We start from the raw sequence: 18,697 nt of genomic DNA on the forward strand, positions 1-18,697 counted from the left end.
TTTCTTCCTTAAGAATATGATTTCTCTCTCATCACACTCAATTCGGATCAATGTACAACATGGAAACAAAGCAAAGATCGACAAATTACTTCCGGGGGGGGGGGGGGTGAGGGAAGTAAGATTGGGGGGAAAAATTGCAAAACTCAAATAAAATCTTTAATAAAAATTAATTACATTAACTAATGCAAAGTGAAGTAATAAGAGTCAACAAAACAATATAAAAGTCTTCAACAAGGTAAATAAGGAAAAAAGCATTATAAAACAATTAATAGTAAATGTTATAAAATGAGATGGCTCTCTAGGGCTCTGTGTGTGTGTGTGTGTGTGTGTGTGTGTGTGTGAGAGAGAGAGAGAGAGAGACTGACCAAGACCTAAGATATAAAAACAGATAAAAATCTGCTTTTAAAAATACAAATAAAGGGAAAGACTAGACATAGGGAAATTTTAGAGGAGGATACTGATTCTAGCAATGTAGGTCAGCACTTTCCCTGAAATATATTTAGTATTAGAAAGGTTAAGTGATTTGCCCGACATATTACTGTGTTTCAGAGGCTAGTCATAAATCTAGATATTACTGGCTCTGAGGCCAGCTTTCTATCTACTATAGCATATTTCCTGTCATTACAAGCAGCCTATTCATTTAAACCAGGATCTCCATCCTTCTTATCCTCCCAGAATAAATGAGAATTGACAGAGTTCTCATTTTATTGTGAGAGAAAAGCTTCCTGAAACAAAATGATACTTGCCTTCTAAAGCAAAATGGAATTTCTTTTGGCAAGATTTGAAATAAGAATATTGGACAGATGAATATTGAGAATTATAAAGGAAGGTATGTTCCTTAAGAAAGAAAAGAAAAAGGACTATTATTAGAAAACAGTAATATATTGAATATTTGTGTTGTCTTAGGTTTTATATTTTTAAAAAGTGGGGAAAAGCTTTATAAAGTCAATAACCTAAAAGTGATAAAATGCTAATAGTTTTAAGGAAGAGATTTTTTCCATAGAATCGCAAATATAGCATAAGACAGTATTTGAGCTGAGGCAGGATATTTTATTTCACCCCTGTCTAAAAACAAACAAACAAAAAAAATGTTACTGACCTACCCCATTTGAGTCTTACTGAAATTCCCACACTGACAATCATAAAATCATTTTAAAACCCTGATATGCATTTCAATTCACCACTTCTTCATATTACCAACTCATGACCCCAAAGAAAATAATGCATCTTAAAAACCAACACATCAACCATTTTTGTCATCTTTATTTGTAGATTCAAATGGAATGCCATACAATTTTTGACAATTTACTTACTCAAAACAAAACCAAAAAAAATGCATACACAAGGATTTCTTTTTTTGCAAAAAAAAAAACAAAAAACAGGAGCGAAACAGAAATGTACTAAACAAAAGGACATCTTGCTTTTGAGTTATCAAACCAGTACATAGAGTACTAATAATATACATATATACATTAGAAGTATAGTGATATAAATATACTATGGATAATCTTGGAACCACAATAAATATCAAGTAAGTTTTTAGGCACACGGCTTAGAAAAAAATGCAAAATCTGCACAATCCTTAAGAGTCTTGAGTGACTCACTCATGTCATTTTCACACTGAAAAAAGCAAATTTTTACACAAAATATACAGCTACAACTTATATAGTCCCCAGTGACCCAGGAATCTAGTTTTTATTAGTGCTGCCTTGTTTTTCTGATGCTACTGTTCTATACAACTATCTATCACATAAGAAAATATTTTGCAGGTTTCTTCAAGCAAATTGCCTACATCCTCATCATCTAACAAAATAAGTACAGCCTTATCTACATATTAGACCTATACAGCTGTGCAGAGATGCACAAACTTACTTAGGAGCTCATTTGAATACTGGGGATTTACCCTGAAGGCAAAAGGATAAATTTTTTTAAGGTACATTATTTATGAACTGTTGATATTATTAAATCCAGTTATTATTACAAACTGAGGTAACACCTGTTCTTTAAAGATAGAAATATCTTAAAATACAATTGAGATAATTAAAAAAAAAAAACTTGGATAGCATGAAGGAACTAGGTCATTGGAAAGATTTGATAATCCCTTCAGTGTAAAATGTAAACCAAAGAACCCAAAGGGGATGCTCCAGTTGACCGTACCATAGAACGTTGGGATTAAAGATTGGAGACATGGAACACCTGAGATCGCACTCTGGTAAGTGAAGCCTATGTTGCTTCTCTTAGTAGAGCCAATGTTCAGTGATAAAAATTAAATACAAAGTAATTTGGGGGCTTTTTGTTTGTTTTGTTTTCAAGCTACAAGTCAGATTCTGGCATGTCAGGCATATCTGCCATTAAGTATCCTATTCCATACCGTCCATTGGGAGCTGTATCAAGAGTTGGAGAACCACTTTGCTTTCGATAAATATTTTTACCAAAATTTGGAGAAGGCACCTCACTTGCTATCTTTCCATGAATGAGGCTGGCATCATCCCCTTCTAAATTAGAAGGCTCTTTAATGATCCGTCCTCTCTTATAGGTCACAGATGCTAAGTTGCCGGAACTGTCGTCAATAAGATTGCAGCAGCGAATGATGAAGACGATTGGGACAGGAAGGATGGCTAACACCATCAGACAGATACAGAGAGCCAGGCCCCAAGTTGGAAAGCTCAAAAATTCTTCAGCAGCCTGATGAAAAGAAGAAAATTAACATTATCATAAATTCTCTTCTTTTATTTCCATTAAGCAGAGAGATAGATGATAGATATAATTGTGATATACACACGTATATTAGCCTAGTATTTATTAGCCTTATATAAAAAAGGAGTATGGAGAAAATGTTTAGATTTTTCACATATATATATATATATATATATATATATATATATTTTTCCTTATCACTTAAGAAAATGTGACTGCTAACTATTAAATCCCATTATTCAAACTTCATGGAAAAGACATTGTTTGAATTTTTTTTTAGTTTTTTTTTTGCAAGGCAAAGGGGTTAAGTGGCTTGCCCGAGGCCACTCAGCTAGGTAATTATTAAGTGTCTGAGGCCACATTTGAACTCAGGTACTCCTGACTCCAGGGCTGGTGCTCTATCCACTGCACCACCTAGCCAACCCAACACTGTCTGAATTCTTAAGGTCACTGAGAAAGTAGATTATCCAGATTATTTTCATTGATCTAAATTGCTAGATTTCCAAATTACATGAACTGATACTAAGCAAAGAGAGCAGAACCAAGAAAACATTATACACATTGACAACAATATAGTGAATTGATCATCTATAATGTCCTAGTTCAGAGAACTAGGATAATCCTAGGAGGGCTCTATGGACAATGACACCCCTAACCAGAGGGAAAACAAAAACACAATCTGAATGTATATTATATTCACTTTTTTAAAACCTCTCCTATTTTTCCTTCCTATCTCATGATTAGGAAGTCCTAATTCCTCATACACAAAATGACTAATAGGCAAACTGGTTAAACACAAATGTACATATACAATTTTTTCCCCAGACTATATGCTGCTAAGGGGAGAGGGATGGGAAGGGAGGGTAGTTGAAAACCGTGTAACTTATAAATATGAAAAACTTTCATAACATATAATTGAAATAATAAAATAGGGGGGCATTGCCAAGATGGCAGCAGGAGAAGAACCTCTCTTAGGTGCTCTCTCCAAAATATTCCAAAAACCTTAAAATTATGGCTCTAAATTATGAAGAGACAGAACCCACAGAAAGATACAGTGAGGCAATTCTCCAGCCCAAGGTAACCTGGAAAGTAGTGGGAAAGCTCTGTTCCATGGGGTTGGAGGGGTTAGCACACCAGAGCAAAGGAGCTTCAGCCTCCTGCAAAAAGCCCCAGAGTGCCTGGGAGCCCCGGCTCCTGGCAGAAGCACAGTTTCCTGACCTACACCCCAGGGAGCACCAAGCACAATTTGGAAGATCATCAGGGAGAGCAAGCACAAAGCCAAGGCTAGCGTGGCCCTCCTCAACACAGCCCAGATCCCAGGAAATGGAAGCAGACCCCCGGAGCCACCCAACAGCAGCCTCCAGGCAGTTGCGCCCTGAGTGCTCAGCCTAAAGGAGTGGAGGGAGACTGCCAAGGTATGACCTCTGTCCTTGGGACAAGACTCTGGAGATTTAGCCATATTCAGTCTGGGCGCCCCCAGAGGGGTGAACTTGTGCTCATTCAACAGACCAGGAGAGAGCAGTCAGAACCTCACATACTGAGGTCCTTGTGGGGTGTCCCCACAAAAGCTCAGGAAACACCCCAAAACCAGGTACAGGTTGGGGAAATCAGTAAACAGAAAAACAGTAATAAAAAAAGGAACCTGACTATAGACAATTACTTTGGTCCCACGGAAGATCAAAATGCTCAATCTGAAGATGAGAAAGTCCAAGTTTCTGCAGCTAAAGACTCCAAGAAATATAGAAATTGGGCTCAGAGTTCAAAAAAAGATTTTGAAAATCAAGTGAAGGAGGATAGAAGAAAAATTGGAAAAAAGAAATGAGAGAGATGCAGGAAAAACATGAAAAAGAAGTCAGCAAAATAGTCAAGGAGATCCAAGAAAATGCTGACGAAAATAACATGTTAAAAACCAGCTTAGGTCAAATGGATAAAACAGTTCAAAAAGTTACAGAGAAGAATGCTTTAAAAAGCAGAATTGAAGGGGCAGCTAGGTGGCTCAATGGATAGAGCATGGGCCCTGGAGTCAGGAGCACCTGAGTTCAAATCCAGTCTCAGACACTTAATAATCGCCTAGCTGTGTGGCCTTGGGCAAGTCACTTAACCCCATTTGCCTTGCAAAAAGCAAAAAAACCCAAAAGCAGAATTGACCAGATGGAAAAGGAGATTAAGAAAGCTCTCTGAGGAAAACAAATCCTTCAGATGCAAAATGGAGCTAAAGGAAGCAAGAAATCAAGACACAATAATTCATCACCAAAAGAATGAAAAATTAGAAGAAAATATGAAGTATCTCACTAAAAAACTGATCTGGAAAACAGATCCAGAAAAGATAATTTAAAAATTATTGTGATACCTGGATTTCATGATCAGGAAAAAGTCTTGACCTCATTTTTAAAGAATTTCTGCAGAAAAATTACCCTGAGATCCTAGAAGCAAAGGGTAAAATAAAAATTGAGAGAATCCACCGATCTCCCCTAGAAAGAGATCCAAAAAACAACCCCCAGGAATATTATAGCCAAGTTCCAGAACTCCCCAGTCAAAGAGAAAATATTACAAGCAGCCGGAAGGACCCAAGTTCAAATATCATGGAGCTGCAGTCGGGATCACACAGGACTTAAGCAGCATCTACATTAAGAGCTCATGTGGCTTGGAATATAATATTCCAGAAGGCAAAAGGGCTTGTAATACAACTAAGAATCAACTACCCAAAAAAACTGAACATCTTCTTCCAAGGGAAAAGATGGACTTCCAATGAAACAGGAATTTCAAATGTTCCTGTTGAAACAACCAGAACTGAGCAAAAAGTTCAACCTCTAACTACAAGACTCAGGTAAAGCGTGGAGAGTAGGAGAAGGGTAAATTATGAGAGACTTAATGATGATGAACTGCATATTCCTGCATGGAAAGATGATACTGATAATACTCATATGAACCTTCTCATTTAATAGAGCAGGTAGAAGGAGCTTTTATAGATGAGGCACAGGAAAAAGTTGAAATTGAAGATATAATATATTGTAAAAATAGAGTCAATTGGTCAAAGGGAAATGTACTGGAAGTAAGGGAAAGGAGAGGTAGAACAGACTAAGATATTTCACATAAAAGTGTCAAGAAATCGCTTTTGAAATGGTATGGAAGGGGGAAGGTGAGGGGGAATGAGGGAACCCTCATTCTCATAACAAATGGCTCAGAGAGAAAACAACATATACACTCAATAGACATCTAGAAGAAAAAGGAGAGAAGGGGGACGGGGGGGAGTGGAGGGGGGATATGAGTGAGAGGAGAGGGTAGATCATAAGAGAAGATAGTCAGATAGAACTCATTTTCTTTTTTACTTTTTGCAAGGTCCTGGGATTGGGTGGTCTGTCCGGGCCAAGGGGCCGGGTAGTTGCTGGGTCTCTGGGGTGGGGTATAGGCTTGGGGTCTCCTGGCTCCAGGGCCAATGCTCTGTCGGCTACACCACTTGGCTGCCCCACAGTACATTTTTGAAGAGGACAGAATGAAAAAAGAGAAAAAATATAATAGATGGTAGTGGAGAGGAACAGATAGGGGTAATTACTACCAGCAACAGCAACTGTGGAAAAATATGGAAGTAACTTCTCTGATGCACTTATGATAAAGAATGTGATCCACCCAAGAGAGAGAGAGAGCTGATGGTATCAGAACACAGACTGAAACACATTTTTTTCTCTTTCTTTCACTCTGTTTCTCATGAAGGTTTATATTTTTGTGGGGGGAGGCAGTATTATGTTTACTCTTAAACAAGAATATTTTAGTAATGTGTAAATAAATTAAAGAAAATTTTTTAAAAGATAATCAAAAAAGGAAAAAGAAAAAACAATCAATTAAAAAATAAATTGCTAGATTTTCCATAGATAGCTGGAAAAATTTATAACCTTCATCTTGTATACACTTTCTGGAAAATCTGTAAAAAAGAAATATAGATTTCACTATTGTAGTAGCAATTAAGAGACAGATTGTAGAGATTTTACATAAAAATTCTTCATCAGTAGCTATTATATCCTTTTAGGGGACATATATTCTGGTAAAAGCCCATTAAATACACCTGAGCCAAAATATTCCTGAAATTTTGCTAAAGTTTTTCCTAGTTCAGTTTTTCTGGAAAGAAAAAAAAATGAGTTTTGCTTTGTTTTAATAATAATGGAAAATAGCTATCAGTAATATGACTAAGGTAGTGAAAGGAAAAAAGTAGTAATAACCAATTTGGATTTTATGGATTTGAGGAATAAGAAAATAATATTCAAGAACCTAAATAAGGGAAAACCCTATTTTATATAGGATTTGGAGAAAGCAATAGAGTATTAGAACTGACAGTTTTTGTTAATTGAAGTTTACATATAGATTTTGTTTAAAATGAAATTCAGGGGCAGTTAGGTGGCACAGTGGATAGAGCACCAGCCCTGGAGTCAGGAGGACCTGAGTTCAAATCCAGGCTCAGATACTTAATAATTTAATCTAGCTGTGTGACCTTGGGCAAGCCACTTAACCCATTGTCTTGCAAAAATCAAAAAGCACAATTAAAATTTAAAAAAATAAAATGAAATTCATTGTTTTTTACCTTATCTTCTATCCATGCACTATAGCCAGGCGGATTTAATCCAATCTGAAGCATGCTGGCAATCAGTAATGACAACAACACTAGAGGAGACACATATTTCCACATGTAGTAATAATATCTGTTAGGAGCAAAGCCCAGCATATCCTTCAGGTCTTCCATGAACCTAAAAACAACAAATAATTAAGGTCCTTTTTGAACACTCTGCTTTACTTCAGTAAGCAATTCCAATCAATGAATAATCTGGGATACTGTTAAAAATAAATCCAAGATCCCTTTCCTTAGAGAAGAGCTTTGGCATCCTCTGCATTAATTGTGATGACCTTACTTGAGAGTCTTTGAAATTACATTAGAGCCTTTTCTCTCACTAAGATGTAAGCTGCTCTCCGTATTTAGTAAGCCATAATAGAGAGTCAGCATTGCAAAATTCATAGAGAGTTGGTCTGAAAGTCAAGAAAATGCAGGTTAAAATCTAACCCCTGCTACATAAGGACTTTGTGACTCCAGGTTTAAGTCTTATTGTCCCAGGCACTGCTCGAGAAACTAACATTGGAAAATGGGTGATGGTGCATTGGTGGAGGGAATTTCCAAACTAGAAGGCCTCCTTGCCAATGAAATTCCAGGTTTGATCCAAAAGGGTCAATAATCAACAGTCATTCAAGTTGCTCTGGGCCAGACACTAAGTGCTACAAATAACCATTAAGAGAAATATTTTGGGGGGGGCAATAATTCAAGTAATGAAAAAGGGATAGCTGCAATACTCATTTGCAGTAAATCTAAACTTACTTCTATAATAATAACATATTAAAGAAAATTTTAAGGCAGACTCAGAACAAGAAAATAGAAGCATTCAAGGTTCTGCTGAGGATAGTCCTTAAACATCTTAATGAGCACAGCCATTAACATCATTTTGCATCATCAAGAAAAGAATCTAAGTATTGTATGTAAATAATTATATATATTTTAGAAAAAAATGTTCAACCAGAAGTTAACGATTTGATTAAGAGAGTCCTAAAGGTCTAAATGGTTTGCCTGGATGAAAAGGAACAATTCAGTCTAGAATGGTGTAAAGTATCAGTGAGGGGCTTACACTACAATAAGTATCAGATCACTTGTCACTTTCCTTATAACTTAAATATCTATAAAGAAAAGTCCAAATTAAATAAGCTAGTCAACCAGAATCTGGTTAGAAATGCAGGATAGTCTGAGATAGTGAGGATGGAAACAGAAGACAGGGAGAAAGGGGAAGGGGAGAAGGGGGAGGAGGGGGGACAAAAAAGAAAAGGGAAAGGCAAGGGAAAGGGAAAAGGGAAAAAGGAATGGGAAGAGAAGGGGATAGGATAAAAAAGAGAATAAAAGAGAGAGAGTGAGGGAAAGAGGGAAGAAGAGATAGTGATATATGAAGAGGAAGAATGAGAAAGGGAGGAAGGGAAGACAGATAAGAAGCTCATATTAGAAATTTTTCTAGCTTGCTAGGATTAAATAAGAGTTAGAATATTCTACTGGATAACCTTTGAGAACCCAGGCATCAGAGGAAGCTTCTAATAATAGGATAACCTATCATTAGTTTATTTTTGAGTTTTTTATTTTTTAATTTATTTTATTTATTAAATTTATTTTAACAGTTTCCATCATTTCCATACCCCACTTTTTCTGATAACAGAAATACGGTATATCCAAGTTCTGAGACTGAAAAATTATAATAATAATAATAACAAATATTATTTTGAAACTTACTTATCTATGCCATAAACAGCTGACACAGCAATATTCTCCAAAATGACTACGATTAACAGAGGCAAGGTAGCAGAATAGTCATCAAACATTGTGACAAAATAATTTCCAGAACGTTGCACAAATATCAAGCCAATAGAAAACGCTAGAAGACAACAGACAACTGGAGAAAAAAAGAGAAAATGAGAAAAAATGTTAAGCCTTAAGTTTGGTGATTAAAAACTATCAATAAAAATAAAATACTTCATACAAAAGGGCCTCCCAATATCTAGCCAGCCTCCAGCCATGTTTCTTGCCTTCAAATGTGCATTAACTCCAGTGACCTCTCCATCCCCCTATGGCTGCATTGTCTATACCTGTCATTTTCTAAAACCAAACTCCTTTCCCTGGAAACAGCACTTCTCGTAACATACCATCTCATCCTATTAGAATCTGAGCACCTTATGGATGGGTTCTGCATTCATATCCCCAGAGATGATATATAGCATGTACTTAATAAAATTCCTTTTCATGCATTCATTAATTCATTTATCCATATGATAATTTTAAAAGAAAACAATTTGGTAATCTCATCTTTCTTTTAAACTAGTGATTACTTTGACCTTTGTTCCAAAAACCCAATGAACTGATTGTAGACTGTAGCTGACTCTGAAACCTGCAACCAATCACCTCCTGTCAGCTACAATAGAATTTATTTCTTTTTATGAGATGTCTTCCAACTAGTTTGAATGAGGGACTACCAGGCGCCAATGCTCTGTGTCTACCTAAACTGATACATGAAAAAGGTCAAATTTCCATTTTGATCTTATCTATTTGGTTTAAATCTTAAATGAAAATGTATTGTATGTCCTAAGAGTTCATACATTAGTTTATGCTGACCACCTAGTACCTTATGGATACTTAAAAACATTTTAATGTAAACACATTAAAAATGTCTTTGGTTTTATTCTTGCTATTCTTGTAGAATTCTTATATTCTACAATGGTTATATATGTTATAATAGAGGCTTCCTCTGTGGGAATTACCCCTAATGAAGCAGGGGCCAATTCCTTTATTATCTCAGCAGACTGCCTTCTTGAGCTGTTACATCAAGAAATACAACTTTATCTTATGGCTTCTCAGAACTGACCTAAGCTAATGCTTGGGGTTGGATGAGTTGGTATTTATTAATCCTTTGTGACTTCATAACAAAGATTCTATGCACGTAAAAAACAAAATAAGAAACTCTTCTTTCCTTCCTTGATCCTTGACTCGGGTGAAAAACATCTTAGTAATTCAATGAATCATAAAATGCATGAGACTCACCAGTAAGGATCTCCTTCCTGACCTTGAAGGTATCCACAATGGGTGTGATGATGCCTTCGATGGTGCCAAACATGCTGCCAAGCCCTAGGTTTATGAGCATGAGAAAGAACATCACTGACCAGAAGGGAGAGGCAGGGAAATGGGTCATTGCTTCAGTGAAAGCAATGAAGGCTAGCCCCGTCCCTTGTACGGCCTGTAAGAGAGACAAAGAGGAGATAATCAAATTAATGGAGAGTGAAGAATAATAGAGCATCCAACTTTCTATGGACATTGTCCTGGTAGAAAGGGACTTCACTTCTGAATAATGGGGCAGAAAGAACCAGAAATGAAAACAACATGTTGATGGCAACACTTAGTGGATAGAAATTTATGTAATTTGCCATAAAATTTTCTTAAGTGCAGATCCTGTCACTAGATTTAATTTGTTATCCTGAATCATAATCATTTGTTTCCTGCTAAGGATTTTGGCAAATTAGTCTTTTCTGTAAAAAGTACTATGAAAAGAAGTCCTACTATTTTTATACCTATGATATAATTTATAAATAGCAATTATAATTCACAATTGCACATATATACATGTATTTCAACATAGTCTGATTGCTCTACTGAGGAAATGCATGCATACATCTATTGCTATACCAAACAAAAATTGCAATGTGTTTTTCACTGTAACTGCCACATGACCTAACTAATCAGTGAATAAGTATAACTTATTTTTTCAAATTAAAAAAATATGTGACTGCAAACTGAATGAAAAAAACTAAGTGAATAAAAATTTTCCAGAAGAATGACAATCTTCCCTTTTCTACCTTCTAAGAGAAGAAAGTCAAGTGGTCCACCCCGATAACTATGACATGAACAGAGAAAATGAGTTTGTTCTCTTAATAGTTTGGCTTTGATAGTGTGGGCATCACTGGCTTTATGATTATAATCAATAATTTAAAAGACCTGTTAAGCAAAATTTTCTGACTAACACTCCCAAGTTCTATAATAAATATATTTTGACCAATCCTCTTCCCCCAAGACCACTTCAGCTGATTGTTCTAAGAGTCCTAAGGTCTTAAAACTAATCATACTTAATAGAATCTACTAAAAAAAAACTCTAGACTTTAAAACGTAAGACAAGATAGAAGAGCCTTGGAAGGAAAAATATCCCGATTGCCAAATTCCTTCCCATTGAATTCTTTGCTTTCAGATACATAATGTCATAATTTATCATTACTTTCCAGTTATTTCAGAATCTATAAACTCAATTTCTTTATGTATAGAGTAACAAAGAGTTTATCATATACTTTTCAACTTGGTAACATGACATGATGCAAGAAAGAAAAATAGCTAAAACCTGATATCCATCTCTCTCTGGCTTCTTGAAATATTATAATGACAGTTATAATATTGTCAGTACTACTGCAGAGGATTTACACAATATTTTCTTCTAGTCTTAAAAGGCTTAAGTAATAAGTTAATAAAGGCTAAGTAATAAATTAATATAGGCTAAGTAATAGCAGTTATGAAATATATAAAAATAACACTATAATGATAATAAGTGCTAAACAATTATAATGACCAATCTTGAACCCAGAGAAGAGGTGAAAAAATTTCCTTATTTTAGTAGAAAGAGATGGGAGACTACAGGTGTGGATTGCTATATATACAATGTCAGATGTAATCCCTGTTTCAGTTGAGGTTTCTTAACTATCATTTCTTTGTTATGATGATTAGAGAACTTCTTTGTAAGAGGGGGGGTGTGTACCTAAAAATTATCCAAAAAAGTATATATATAAAAATACAGGGGTGGGTGTGCATGTACATGCATCTGTTGCATTAAATTATATATAGCATCAATTCAATCAATTTATCTATATATTTTATCAAACCAATGATATATATACATGTATTTATATGCATGGAGCATACATCCAAAGGATGTGTATATATTAGACATACACATGTACAGATACTGTCTTTATATACACTATGTATATGTGGATATATATGTCCATTTATGCATATATATGTGCATATATACTAACATATGTGCAAAATTAACCATATTGTTTCCTAATTTTTCTAGGAGAAAAATCAAGTTTATATATATATATATATATATATATATATATATATATATATATATATATATATATGTATGTATGTATATACATATATATGCCTCTTACCTAAATGTGCAGAAAAAGAAACTAATATAAGAAAATAATTTTATCATTTTATAAATTCATTTTTTATAATTTTGGAATAATTCATTACCACCTAGTGAAATTACTTGATAATTCTAATTACTCCTCTTTTGGTTCTATCTAAGTCTCATGTATGGAATGGCTTCCATTGAAAATATGATCAAAGTGGAAAAATAAAATGAGAGATGGAAGTGATGGCAAAAACTACTATTTTATAATAAAAATGTTACTTTTCATATAAAAATCTTAAGATTCATCAAGTATTTTTCAAATTATAGTTTAATATAACTTCCATTGGTTTATGCAACATATTTTCATATGGCATTTATACACAGTAAACACTTAACCAATAGCATATTGTTTTGGATTATGGATCCACATACATACAACTATTCCTATACAGTCACTGACTAGTTTTTCTATAAAGATAGTCAAAACAAAGCCAGATTGGATATCCTCACTGATGATCTTATCTAAGAATGCAAGTCTCAAATTCTTATGGAAAAAAAAATCCCCAAAGTCCAAGCCTTAAAATTTCCCTTTCCATCCCAAGCAATAAGTGAATTGATGACTGCAATGTATCAATGCCACTAAACCCCTTTCTGAACTGAAATAAAATAAGTTCCTGATGCGTTATTCTCTTCTGGCTCCTCAGACTTAGTCATATCTTCTTCGTTTTATATCTTAAAAATGTATATGTAAAGATTGATTGAAAAACTCATTAGTTTCTCAATGTTGCTTCTTCTACCCTAGAATAAAAACTAGTACATATCCTATAATCCATTTACACAAACAATAATTTTAAAAATTCCAATAATAATTTACCTTTAAACTTGCTATGTCTGAGTTTGCTTTTTACTCAAATAAAAAGCAAGAAAAAATGTACTACATTCTTTTTTTTTCTTTTTTTTGTTAAGACTGGTGATTTCATCCATATAGATCAACAATTTCTGTGATGTATAAGTCCAGAGGAATCACCATCATTGATTTAACCCAGGATCAACTAGCCAATATAAGTCAAAAACAGGATTTGAACTCTTGTTTTGCTAATTGAGAGGTTAAATCTGTAGATTAATTAGGATAGATACAAAAACTGTAGCCAGATTTCAAGGTTATATTTCAGTATACATTCTAGGTTAAGCCATAGATAAATGGAGGCAGTTTGATGAGATTAGATCCCTCATTCTCCACTGTGACCTCAAGCTGTCAAGAGAACACAAGACCACCATATTGTTGAATGGATCCACTATGGCAAACTTATAGGAAGAGATGAGATCTCCATTTTTGGAGGGAATGTCCACATGCATGAACATGTATCCACACACATATTCACTAGGGTAGACAGGGTATTGGGCTTGAAGTCATGAAGATATGAATTTAAATCCAGTATTATATTGAGCAAACCCCACTTGGTATCATACAAACCCTTGAGAGTTATCTACTATGATAAAAGATACCTTGCTATCTGAAATGGAGAAGGGCGCTATGTTGAGGAAATTACATATTCTTCACAAATGGCTAAAGTAAGTAAAACCACTTCAATATTAATTATCAAAACATTATGACTAAAAAAATTACTTATAGGAAGAAATAGTCAAAAAGAGATGAAAACTCTATTTTTGGAAGAAATTTCCATGAGTGAAATCACACACTACAAATGTCTTTGCAACAAATAATAAATAATTTTAAAAATCTATTATGAGTTCTAGTCATTTATAAAAAATAGATTATAATTACAGGGTGTCTATTGTGTTTACTTACACAATAGACATTTGCATTCAAGTTACCATTTTTTTAAAGGCCACTCACTTTATCAAGCTCATCTTCAATTTGACAGGGGCTGAGATGAAGGATAGGGAATTCCTCTTCCTTCACTTTCTCAATAATGTCATAAACTAAATGATAATCTTGAGCAGTCATAGCTGAAAAGTTGATATGATGAGGAATTATATCTTGGCTAATATTCCCCATTTTCAGAAGCTTAACAATCATCTCAGAATTTCTGTAAAAAAATAAAATATTATTATTATCCTGGGTACAAATCCTTGAACAAATTATATTGTCAAAGTATGAAAGAGAATGAATAGTCTTACTGGATAATACATTTCTCATTTACGATGTTTGCTTTGAAGCCCAGAACAGCAAACACTACCAATGTGGCCAGGACAGAAGTAAAAAAATTGATGAAGGAAACCAAAACAGCATCAAAATGGCAATTGTTGTCTCTCTTGTTATAACTTGAGAAGGCAATGACTCCACCAAATCCTAGCCCTAAGGCAAAAAACACCTGAGTAGCAGCTTCTCTCCAGACCTTGGGCTCCAACATTATTTCAAGCTGTTTAAAATAAGACATAATAAAACATCAGTTGCAAAATATAATTTGAGGATAGATCTTCAATAAAAACAGTTTGATATTTATTAAAATATATTACAATGATGATTGTGAATCAAAGAGAATATTGACATGTGTTTATAAGCATATTTCTTACTTTTCAGGAAAAAAAGTTATATACAAATATTAACCAATATCATCTATTTACTTTACATCAACATAGGTAAAGAGTCATTTCAAGTCACCATATTGGAAGCTTCCAAAGAGAAACACACTCATAGTACTTTGAAATAACTTTTCTTAATTAGACGATGATTTGGTTCCTAAGTGAAAATAAATCAAATCCCAAAATTCTAAGGTTTATAAAGTGATATGGTTCTGTAATTGATGTGTTGCTAAGTGAAAAAATAACTTAATCCAAAAAACTGATGGCAAGGCAGACCTCTTGCCAACCAGCAGGGAAGTGGTAGACTAAAAATAAGGAATAAGGTACACATTTAGAGACCATTGCTTTGGCTTAGTCAAATTTCTTTTTTTTATTTTTTTAAAAGGAAAGTCTCTACCGGAATTGGGGTAGTGAGTCAATGGGAAGGGACAGTAATATCAAAGAAAGGCCTACATGTGTCTTTCAAATGAATTAATTCAAAGGCAATGGAAATATAGACATATTGGACTTTCTACAAATTTCAAATTCATCCATTAAGATTACAAATTTAAGCTAAAGGGCCTTAGAAATCAAATTCCTCATTTTTTATATGAAGAAACTGAAGCACAGAGAGGTTAAGTGATTTTCCCAATGGCAAACATCTAGTATCTGTGATAGGATTGTGTCCCAGTCCATTGACATATCCATCACCTCTCCTTCGTTCACAAAATATTTACATACTACTATTAAATATACAACCTAAACGAATAATCACTTTGATGAGATTATAGGGTACAGTGCTTTAAGCTGCTTCCCATTTTGAGTTAGCTCTCCTTTTTATTAGGTTGAGAATCTACACCAGAGATTAGTGTTCAGTCTTATTTTTATTAAATTGGAAGTGGGGTTCAGTATTTTATGAATGCATTTAAATAGCTTTAAATCACTTCCATTTATTCAATGAAACAATTATTTAAATTTCTTTTAAAAATACATCTAATTAAATTCAGAATTTTGTATTTATATAATATATATAAATGTTGGATATATATAAATGTTGGATATATAAATTTTGCATAAATATATAAATTTTGTATATATATAGATCTGGATCTATGTATATTTTAAATTTCTTTAAAAGTGCATCTAATTAAATACATAATTTTGTTTATATATTGTATATTTATATATATTGCATAAATATATAAATTTCATGTATATATAAATTTTGTGACTATCTAGATAGATATATATATCTAGCTCATGTATGTATGTATATGTGTATGGATGTGTATGTGTGTCTTGATTCTTCCCAATGAGACACATTATTAAATTCCTGTAGTGATATGACATTCTTTGGTCACTAGATGGAGCTAAATACTCGTTTTAGCTATAATTCCATACATTCCTGTTGAATTTATTGTAGAATTTCTGAAACAGTCATTTATTTGATTCTTCATTAGTAATTCAAGAAATTTGTTTTCTTTTTTTTATCCACACTGGACTGAGGGGAGGCAATGTGGCCACTAGTTATAGTACAAGGAATTCCTTCAAGAACAGATTAAATTAGATGACCAGCTATGAAGTCTCTTTCAAAGGTCTGTGATCCTGCTACTGCATAAATTCAGATGGTATAGAACAATGAATATCATGACTACCTCCAGTCACAGGAAGACAGAATTAAAGCTGGAAAGGACTTGAGTTGCAATTAAGGCCAATCTTGTCATTTTACAGGTGAGGCCCTTGCCCAAGGTCACACAGGTAGCAAAGAAGAACCAGACTTCCAGCCCAGGTCCAGCCCAGATGGCACCTGGCTCCACATCCCGGATCCTCTGGCTACACAGGTGGCAAAGTTCGGCATGTCTCCATGGAGAGGGAAACGTCCATGGATGTGGCAGGAAGATTCTCTATACGAGCAGAGCCGTGAAAGGCTGGACATCCATGTTCAGTACTCTTCTGAGGATGAGGGGAGGGCAGCATCAAAGAGCTTCCCAAGCCTCACTCAGTTGTCCAACCATGGACTCAATGAAGGTTCCATGGAGCAAAACCGCCCCTTCCCTCCTTGCTATCTCCAGCTGCCTCTGGTAGCCTTGTACACTCACATGTATGCACTCATGCCCACTTGCACACCTCGAGGTATTCATATGGAGACATGCACCATTAGATACCATCACATATCTATCCAGACTTACATATATATTCATACACATACATTCACATCTCTATATCCATATATAATACTCAGAAATCGGTTTATATTCATTCACACAAATATACATACACACATTCTAGACTCACACACCCTCATACATACATATACTTGCACATACACACATATATATACACCCATACATTCAAATATATATTTTTACACAAGGAAACACGCTGAAAGAAGTTTCAATTATATCTCAGTTGAAACAAGGATTAATTAAAATAGATACTCAAACCCTTGTTGTTATTCCATATCAACCTGGCAGACACCTCAACAAATTTTGTACTTGATGTTTCCCAGCTAACTGCAGGGAACAATGTACCCTCTTAAAAAAGGAAAAAATATGGAATTTGCTTTCATAGTTCCTAAGTCTTTAAAAGGTATATACCAGGTGGTGCAGTAGACAGAGTACAGGCCCTGGAGTCAGGAGTACCTGAGTTCAAATCCGGCCTCAGACACTTAATAATGACCTAGCTTTGTGGCCTTGGGCAAGCCACTTAACCCCATTGCCTTGCAAAAACTAAAAATGAATGAATGAATGAATGAATGAATGAATGAATGAATGAAATAAAAGATATACACAAGTTGGGGCAGCTTGGAGGACCTGAGTTCAAATCTGGCCTCAGACACTTAATAATTACCCTGCAGTGTGACCGTGGGCAAGCCACTTAACCCTGTTGCCTTGCAAAACTAAAAAAGAAAAATGTTATACACAACTGAGAAGGAATTCAATAGCTAGATTTCCCAATACAACAATCATAAACATGCAATCCCTTTTTATTTATAGATGAGCAATAAAGAATTGAATTCTATACTTTTATCAATAAAAGGCATTCTTTCAGAAATAAAGTATCTTCCCCTCCACATTTAATCATCAATTCCTTCATTTTTAATATCTTTTTAAAACTCAACATATTATTTCTATCAGTGTTTCAAGAATGGGAAAGGGGGTGGGAATCAAAGGTTAGACTCTACCACCTCTGAGACTTTACTTCTGAAATGTTTTTGAAACCATTTGAAATCCTAAATAATGACTTAAATAATGATTTTTAAGAACACAATTAGCTTGATACTAAAAGTTTTAAATCCTAATATTGAATCTTGAACAAAAACAAGAAATATCTCAGTTTTACCATTAAGACATTATAATGTCAAAGATTTAGAAAATTCACAAGCTAAAATTTTAAAAATACCACATATACAAAAATTAACTTTCTAAAGGCTTCCTCCTGGTAGTCTTTAACATCAAAGCATTTCTAATAATAGATCTAATCCATTCATGACTCTGAAGCTAAGCACATACCTTTGGGGTAAACATATGACGGATGCCATCAATCGAACCATTTAAAAGCAGTGCTCGGATTAGAAAGCATATGAGTACCACATATGGGAAAAGAGAACTGAAATACATAATCTGGAAAAAACAATATGCAACAAATAGACTCATTAGTTGTGTTAAGCTGAAATTTCAACTTCATTCATTTTTACATAGAAGATAAGGAAAGAAGTA

At 34.4% G+C, this 18,697-nt stretch overlaps 1 protein-coding gene across 2 annotated transcripts in view; it reads right to left on the reverse strand.

The window, feature by feature from the left end:
• Window positions 1–1,265: 1,265 nt before the first annotated feature.
• SLC6A15 (solute carrier family 6 member 15) overlaps window positions 1,266–18,697 on the reverse strand; it is a 141,863-nt gene continuing 124,431 nt past the window's right edge. For both annotated transcript variants that reach the window (XM_074226530.1, XM_074226529.1), the window contains 7 exons: window positions 18,491–18,601; window positions 14,595–14,836; window positions 14,311–14,503; window positions 10,307–10,499; window positions 9,005–9,164; window positions 7,271–7,433; window positions 1,266–2,685 (listed from right to left, as the gene is read on the reverse strand). In XM_074226530.1, the coding sequence (XP_074082631.1) occupies window positions 2,314–2,685; window positions 7,271–7,433; window positions 9,005–9,164; window positions 10,307–10,499; window positions 14,311–14,503; window positions 14,595–14,836; window positions 18,491–18,601 (1,434 nt within the window). In that variant the 3' untranslated portion in view covers window positions 1,266–2,313. The remainder of the gene's footprint in view (window positions 2,686–7,270; window positions 7,434–9,004; window positions 9,165–10,306; window positions 10,500–14,310; window positions 14,504–14,594; window positions 14,837–18,490; window positions 18,602–18,697) is intronic.

This window comes from Macrotis lagotis, chromosome 2 (assembly GCF_037893015.1).
Source record: "Macrotis lagotis isolate mMagLag1 chromosome 2, bilby.v1.9.chrom.fasta, whole genome shotgun sequence".
NCBI lineage: Eukaryota > Metazoa > Chordata > Mammalia > Peramelemorphia > Peramelidae > Macrotis > Macrotis lagotis.